The sequence below is a fragment of the Lycium barbarum genome, chromosome 2 (assembly GCF_019175385.1).
Source record: "Lycium barbarum isolate Lr01 chromosome 2, ASM1917538v2, whole genome shotgun sequence".
Lineage (NCBI taxonomy): Eukaryota > Viridiplantae > Streptophyta > Magnoliopsida > Solanales > Solanaceae > Lycium > Lycium barbarum.
Genome location: NC_083338.1, coordinates 4,462,469 through 4,470,921, shown reverse-complemented (window position 1 = coordinate 4,470,921; position 8,453 = coordinate 4,462,469). Strand labels below are relative to the sequence as shown.

At 33.7% G+C, this 8,453-nt stretch overlaps 1 protein-coding gene across 1 annotated transcript; it reads right to left on the bottom strand.

The window, feature by feature from the left end:
* Nucleotides 1–417: 417 nt before the first annotated feature.
* LOC132629235 (E3 ubiquitin-protein ligase PUB23-like) lies at nt 418–1,979 on the bottom strand. The gene has a single exon (XM_060344946.1). The coding sequence runs from the start codon at nt 1,814–1,816 to the stop codon at nt 596–598; it is 1,221 nt and encodes a 406-aa protein (XP_060200929.1). The 5' UTR covers nt 1,817–1,979; the 3' UTR covers nt 418–595.
* Nucleotides 1,980–8,453: the final 6,474 nt, after the last annotated feature.

Here is an 8,453-nt window from a genome sequence, read left to right as displayed (position 1 = left end):
TACCTACCACGTACATGTATATATGGGTGGTGGGTTAGGAATTCTAACTTAAATATTAGAATAATTTTATTTCTTAATCTTTTTTTCTTGTACTTTTATATATTAGAATAACACATTTTTATATTTCAAAACAATTAATTTACACTTCTCATTTTGTTCTTAACGAAAAAGTTTTACAACTACTCAAATGTTATGATATGATATGTTTAAGATCATAAGCTTCAAAAGTTATATAACCGCTCGAATGTTATATGTTTAAGACCATGACTCAAATGTCTTCCTTTATGTTTAAACTTTGTGCCCATTTAAACAATGTCACATAACCAATACATGGTAACACTTTCATATAGAAAACACATATCCTAAGAGGTACTTTAATTTAATTTACACAAAAAATCAGATACGAAAGTAAGAAGGTAATCTAGAGCATTAAACTCTCAAAAACTTTAATTGCACTTTGTAATGAATCACAACGTTCAAGATGGATATGGACTATTAAGTCCATTTTTTCTATATTCTGAAAGGAATAAATAATGTACACAAAAATCAATTACTATTTCTGCCTAAGCAATTTTTGCTCTTTTCATCCTAATTCCTAAAATAGATATGAAGATAATAGATTCATAGGTATACAAGGAGAATTCCTCCATGCCTTAGCATGAAATTTGAGAATTTCTCTAGCTCTATCCTTAGCCTTACTGCCACAATCAACTTGAAGTATCAAACAAAGCTTTGCCACCACACCCAAACTCAACATCTCGTGAACAACACTTGGTGTTGCTGAAAACTTTGAGATTGAATATAAAATCTTGATAGCCCTTTCACTCCCTACTTTAGAAACCCTAAGGATTTTCTTGGAAACAATGGCTAATCCCCCGGCATGCTTCAATAGTTCAGCTCTCCCTTCGGCACTCTGACAAATTTGATCCAGCAAAATTAGCATCAATTCACAAGCCCTTTTCTCCGATGAATCGAGTAGAAGATCCACCAAAACCCTAACAGCTCCTGCCTCTGCTGCATTCACTCTGTTCCTCCCAAACGGACACGCATGCACTAGCACTTGCAATGATGCTTTAGTCGCCTTTTGAGAGATCTCATCCCTCAAGACTTGAACCACTTGGATGAAGAATTCTTGTTTCAAGGTCAAAACTAGAGTTGGTGTGGATGCTTCGAACATGCCTTTCATTAGCATCACCGCGTAAGCCCTAGACTCGTAGCTCCCCCGTTGCATGACATGTGTCAACGACTCGATAAACTCGCCATTTCCACTCATGATGAGTGACCTCAATCCATGTTCAGATAATTTGAGTTGGTAAAGGATGCTTAGCGCTTCGTCTTTAGTACTCGTGAAACCCTCTTCTTCCGATACTTCATTCGGAGTATTTATAATAGAGGATAAGAACTCTGCTGCCCCTGCGGATTCCATGCAGCGTTTGTTAGCGGCGTTCTCAGAAGCGATGGATCTAAGGGTCTTGAGAGATTTCATTTGCATTTTAGGTGATTTCGCTTCTTTGAGGAGCTTTATGATCTGGGGTTTGCTGACTGGAGGCCTCGGTGTAGGGAACCTTTCGATACCATGGGAAGCATTGAGAGTGCACCATGATTGGATTAACCGCCGGAGAGTGACGTTTGGTGTCAATTCTATGCTTGTGAGGGATTGTTTTGTAACAGGACAAGTGTTATTCTTGGCTGAGAATATCCATTTCTCGATGTTTTCTCGATCATATGTTATTCCGGTTGACATTGTGACGGGGTCTTTCATCATCTCTAGAGAAATTGGGCAGATAAAATAAGGAGGTACTTGAATTTCATCCATTTGTATTTGGGGAAATTTCAAGATTCAAAGAAGGAGAATCTAAGAAAGTTGCAACTATGGAAAGAAAAAAACCAGAGGAATCTTTTAAGTAGATGAAGAAATTGAAGTTTTGTTGAGAGTTGAGACAAGATGAGTAGTGAATTGGTTTGAAGAATGAGAGGGTTTGGTTCTGGTTATTATATACGAGTGGGAGATTGAGTTTTTCAAAGTCAAAACACGTAAATAGGAGAAGACTTTTCCAAGGGTTTCTTTTAATATTTTAAAAGATTGTTTTGAGCTCGAGGAAATATATATAGTACTTTCTTTACTTCAATGTCTCTGCTTTTTTTAAGTATGTTTAATGAAGAATCTCTTATATAGAGTAGTAAGTTGTTTAATTCTAATATCATACGTTATATATTTAAAACACAATATTGAAAAGACTTTTGATATATTATACACATTCTCAATTTATGACCACAAATTGTTTTTTTTTTTTTTAATTTCTTGCAGAGACGAATCTAATAGCTCAATTGATTGGCTACCTGAACTCTCACTTTATTGGTGAGGGTTCGAATCCCCAATCCCCTTTGTCATTTTTCCTTCCCCTAACTTTATTTAAAAAATAAAAAATAAAAAATAGACGAGTAATAATAATATAAATAACTTAAAAGGGTAGACTATTACGTGTAGTTACGTGGGCCAAGTGTGTGTACGTTGGAAAAATACAGCACACTTTTGACTTTCTCTCTCTAGAAAGTAAATATAAACACATGCATGTTTCATTTTCTTCTCTATCTAACTCGTGTTTTATTTATTATAGTGAGAGAAAGTGACAATTGCCACTTGCCGACGTGGTTAGGCTGCGGTTTCCGTGGTATTTTTGCTTGGGCTTGTTGGCTGTTTCTACTTTCTAGTTAATTTCTGCTCCATTTTGACCTTGCCAATTCTTTTGTTGGATTTCTTTTTAGTAGTGAGAATTTGCAAGAACTTTTCAGAGGGTTATTTTTAAAAGAATTAATCTAAATAGTCATTCGTTCAATTGCTTAAATTAAAAGTAATTGATGCATATAATATATGTATAGTTAATTTATAATATATGTATAATCATATATATATATATATATATATATATATATATATATATATATATATATATATATATATATATAATAAATGGATAATTAATAGATACGGACTAAGAAAAATAAAAAATAAATCTAACCGACTATTTATATAAAGATCTCTCATTTTTATATATTTCTTTTTTTTTTGAAAACTGGTAAATTGAATCTCTCATTTTTATATTCTGTTCCATTTGGCAGCTAAAAGACCAGGTTGTAATTGGAATATTTTAAATGTTGTTTTATATATTGTGTTGCACTTGGCAGTTAATACAACAACAACAACAGCCCAGTGAAATCCACATCTTGGGGTCTGGGGAGGGTATAATGTACGCAGACCTTACTCCTACCAAGGTAGGATGGCTGTACATGTACACAAAAAAAAATATATATATATAAAATGTAATTATAAGTAAACCTATTTAGTGATATTAATTAGTAATTAATTTAGAATAAATGATGAGTAATATGTATAATAGGTTAAATTGTATTGATGGTATAAAAGTGAATCGGATCTAATTCAACCTAGCTAGGACACAAAAAGAGAAATAAAAAACATTTTAAGTTCTATCCATTGACGGAGTAAAACTATTTAAACAAAATATATCGGGATACCCATGTGAGGTAATATGCGTGGATAGAAGATATATATATATATACATATGTATATCTTGCTTAGAAAAGACAAGAACAAGATTCAAATAAATCAAGTTATGTGGATAGCTGCAAATGTATATCTGGCATAGAAAAAACAAGAACAAGATTCAACTAAATCAAGATAAAGGTATACGATGATAGAAGTGCACATATAGCCAATTTGTGGACCCCTGAAGTTTACAGATTTTCATAAATTTATTCATTTCAAAATTAACTTCAGACATACATGAACTTAAATGTAAAAACCTGAGCCTGAAGTCAAACTGCATATATGTTTATCCAAATTTCATACAATATTGCAACTACAAGTTTAGGGCCATAGGCTTGTCCAAGCTAAAGTACACCAGACATTTATACTTATGCTTCACACGTTTATGTCTAACTTCAGACCCAAATTTTATATGATTGAGACAACAACGTTAGGCAGTTGAACAAGTACTACAGTTCAAAATTCGTTGAGTTTGATCCTTGAATATGCATAATGTATACTACTTTCTCTGTTTCAATTTATGTGGCAATTTTCTTTTTTAGTCTATTAAAAAAAAATCATATTTTTATATTTAGAAATAATTTAATTTTATAAAATGATTTACAGCCGCACAAATATCTAAGACTTATTTCGAATCACAAATTTCAAAAATCTTTCTTTCTTTTTTAAACTTCGAACCAAATCAAATAATATCACATAAATTGGGACGGAGTGTGTCTATTTTAACCCAAAAAAATGTCTCTAACTTGTAATTGAGTGGGTGAGTCGGTTTCCACCTATTACTTTGGTGGATGTCGACTTAGCGAAGGTCTCAGCCTAAGATAAGACTAATTATTTAAACATGTATTTTACATGATTTCCATATTTTTTATTATTAAAGGAAACTCTGAGGATATCTATTGAAACAATTGACTACTAATGTTATCCCATATTTCCATGTTCCTAACTCAATACTCCCTGCCTTTACTCCCTCCGTGCCATATTACTTGGTCATTTTTCTTTTTGCACGCCCCTTAAAAAATCATAAATAAAAGATATGTTTTACTACCTTACCCCTATCTCTCTCCAATAAATACATTCTAATCAATATTGACTATATTCAAGATCATTTAACACTAAGGGTAAGAAGGGAAAGATATAATTAATTTTATCTTGATTTTGTAAATGAACAAGTAATTTGTGACATATATTTTTAGTAATGTAGCCAAGTAATATGGAACGGAAGGAGTAAAAATATTTGTCCCAAAATACTAGTCATTTTACAAAATCAAGATGAAATTAACTAATTTTGTCCCATTTTACCCTTAGCCTCTGTTTGGATGGTTGTTTCCCGTGGTTCATTAATGTACAGTATGGTATTGAAACGGAGACTTTTGTGGTGACGACAGTTGCATCGTCAAGCCGTTCAACTGCTGCACATGAAATGGCACCGGTAAAGAAACTAGGGAAAATTTCTGGAATTAACTTCAAAGGATGGCAGCAAAGAATGTTCTTTTGGTTGACCATCTTAGTATGCAAAAGTTCACAAACGAAGATCCTCATGTTCCTGAAAAAGGAATGCCAGAAAATTAGCGCTTCATGGTTATTGAGGCTTAGAAGCAGTCGGATTTCTTGTGCAAAGGTTACATCCTTAGTGCTTTAGAGGATGACCCATACAACATCTACAGTACTCTGAAGACTTCAAAAGAATTGTGGATTGCACTTGAAAAGAAGTATAAAACTGAAGACGCATGCTTGAAAAAATTTGTGCTTGCCAAGTTTCTAGACTATAAAATGATGGACAGTAAAACTGTTGGAACCCAAGTTTAAGAGCTCCAAGTCCTTATCCATGACCTAATTTCTGAAGTTATACTAGTTAATGTCGTGTTTCAAGTGGTTGCGGTGATTGAAAAGTTTCTTCCTTCATGGAGATATTTCAAGAACTACCTAAAACAAAAACGCAACGAAATGACATGGAAAAATCTTGTGATTCGTCTAAAGATTGAGGAGGATAACAAATCCATAGAAAAGAAATCGTGTGGAAACTCAATGATTATGGGAGCAAACATCATTGAGGAAGTTGGTCCAAACAATTAAAAAGAAAAAAAAAAGGAAGAAGCCTTCGGGGCAAAGGACAGAGCAGAACAAGAAAAAATTCAAAGACAATTGTTATAATTGTGGGAAAGCTGGACAAAAGGCTCTAGATTGTTGGGCCCCCAAAAAAATAAGAAAAAAGTTCAAGCAAACATGGTGGGAAAGAATGATGAAATTGATGATCTATGTGTCAGTGTCACGGAATGAAATTTAGTTGAAAATCCAAAGGAGTGGTGGATAGACTCTGGAGCCACTCGACATGTTTGTGATGTCAAAGAAACATTTGCTACGTATGCTCCCGCGGGACCCGAAGAAGAGCATTCCATGAGAAATACTGCAACAACCAAAGTTGAAGGATAAGGTCCTAAAGATGACTTCCGGCAAGGTGTTGACGCTCAACAACGTTCTTCATGTTCCTACAATTAGGAAGAGCTTAGTCTCAACTTCACTACTAGTCAAGAATGGATTCAAATGTATTTTTATTTCTGATAAGGTTGTTGTTAGCAAAAATGATATGTCTGTTGGAAAGGGTTACCTCACAGAGGGCCTTTTCAAACTTAATGTAATGGTTGTTGACAGTATTAATAAAATTCTAGCTTCATCTTATTTATTGGAGTCACATGATTTATGGCGTGTCCATTTAGGACACGTCAAGTACAAAACCTTGCCAAAATTGACTAATAGAAGTATTGCCTAAATTCGAGTGTAATAAATTAAAAGGTCAAATATGTGTTGAATCTAAGTTTGTTAAACATCCTTAATAAGTCTATTGGGTGGAATTCCAATTCTTTAGACTTAATTCATACATAGATTTGTGATATGAAGTCAATACCATCTCGTGGTGGGAAAAAGTATTTCATAACTTTTAGTGACGATTGCACTCGATATTGCTATGTTTATTTGCTTAATATTAAAGATGAAGCAATTGAAGCATTTAAGCAATACAAAAATGAAGTTGAAAATCAATTGAATAAAAAAATAAAAATGATAAGAAGTGATAGGGGTAGAGAGTATAAATCTCTTTTTGCAGAGATATGTTTAGAATATGGAATTATTCATCAAACTACAACCCCTTACATACCACAATCTAATGGAATTGCGGAAAGGAAAAATCGAACATTAAAGGAAATGATGAATGCTTTATTAATAAGTTTCAATTTGTCCCAGAGCTTGTGGGGGAAGCTATCCCTACAGCTAACCGAATACTCAACAGAGTGCCCCCACAATAAAACACAATTTATTCCATATGAAAAATGTAAAGGAACAAAACCCAACTCGAAATATTTCAAAGTGTGGGGGTGTTTAGCTAAAGTACAAGTTCCTATACCCAAAAGGGTCAAAATAGGATCAAAAATTGTGAACTGTGTTTTCATTAGATATGCTACCAACAGTAAAGCATGTCGATTTTTGGTTCACAAATCTTAGAATTCCGACATCCATGTTAATACGGTAATTGAATCAGATAATGTTGAATTCTTTGAAAATATTTATCCGTATAAAAATGAATGTGAGTCGTCTAGCGAAAGATCTAAACGATCACGGAAGAACCAAAGGAAAATACACCAAGTAAAGAGGATCCAAGGCGTAGAAAACGTCAAAGAAAACCTACTTCCTTTGGACCGGATTTTGTGACATTTTTGCTTGAAAATGAGCCTCAAACATTTAAAGAAGCCATGTCCTCTTCAGATTCACCATTTTGGAAAAAGGCAGTCAATAGTGAAATTGAATCAATCTTGAACAACCATACATGCACTACAAGAGAACATGGAATTAGCTATGGAATTTGTCGGTAATCCCTAGCTATATGTCGCTATATAACTCCTCGCTAATTAGATTTTCTTATAATTTATCGCTAATCCGTAGCTAAATGAGATTAGCATGGGACTTTTGTTGTTAGCTAGGAAATTTTGTCCGTCGCTAATTCCTTGTTTTTCAATAGGGATGGAAATTGGTTGATCTTCCTTCCGGAAATAAATTCTTAGGTTTGAAATGGATCTTTAAAAGAAAAAAGAAGGCTGATGGCACTATTGATATAAGGAAAGGCTTGTTGTTAAAGTCTATAGACAAAAAAATAGCCTTGACTATTTTGACACATACTCGCCAGTAACAAGGATAACATCCATTCGGGTGCTAGTATCACTGGCAGCCATGTATGGTCTTGAAATCCATCAAATAGATGTTAAGACAGCTTTCTTAAATGGAGAGTTGGAGGAAGAAATTTACATGGAACAACTTGAGGGTTTCATGGTTCCTGAAAAAAAAAATGTGCAAACTTGTTAAGTCGCTTTATGGACTAAAACAAGCACCCAAAAAATGGCAAGCAAAATTTGACCAAACAATGTTGGCAAATGGATTTAAGATTAATGAGTGTGACACATATGTTTACATTAAAAATACTCCAAATCATGAAGTCATTTTGTTTATATGTTGATGACATATTGATAATAAGTAGAGATATTGCCGACATAAATGCTACTAAGCGTATGCTTGCCAACAAATTTAGCATGAAAGACTTAGGGGCTGCTGATTTGATCTTAGGAATTAGGATCCGTAAAACTCCACAAGGTCTAGCATTATCACAGTCTCATTATATTGAAAGGGTACTTGACAAGTTCAAGTATTTGAATTTCAATGTTGCAAGCACTCCAATTGATGTAAGTCTTGCACTCAAAATAATGAAAGTGAAAGTGATTCACAATTGGACTGTGCACGAGTATTGAGAATTTTAATATATATCATGAATTGTACGCGGCTAGATATAGCATGTGCTATCAGTAAGCTGAGTTGGTTCACAAGTAATCCCAATCAAATCCAT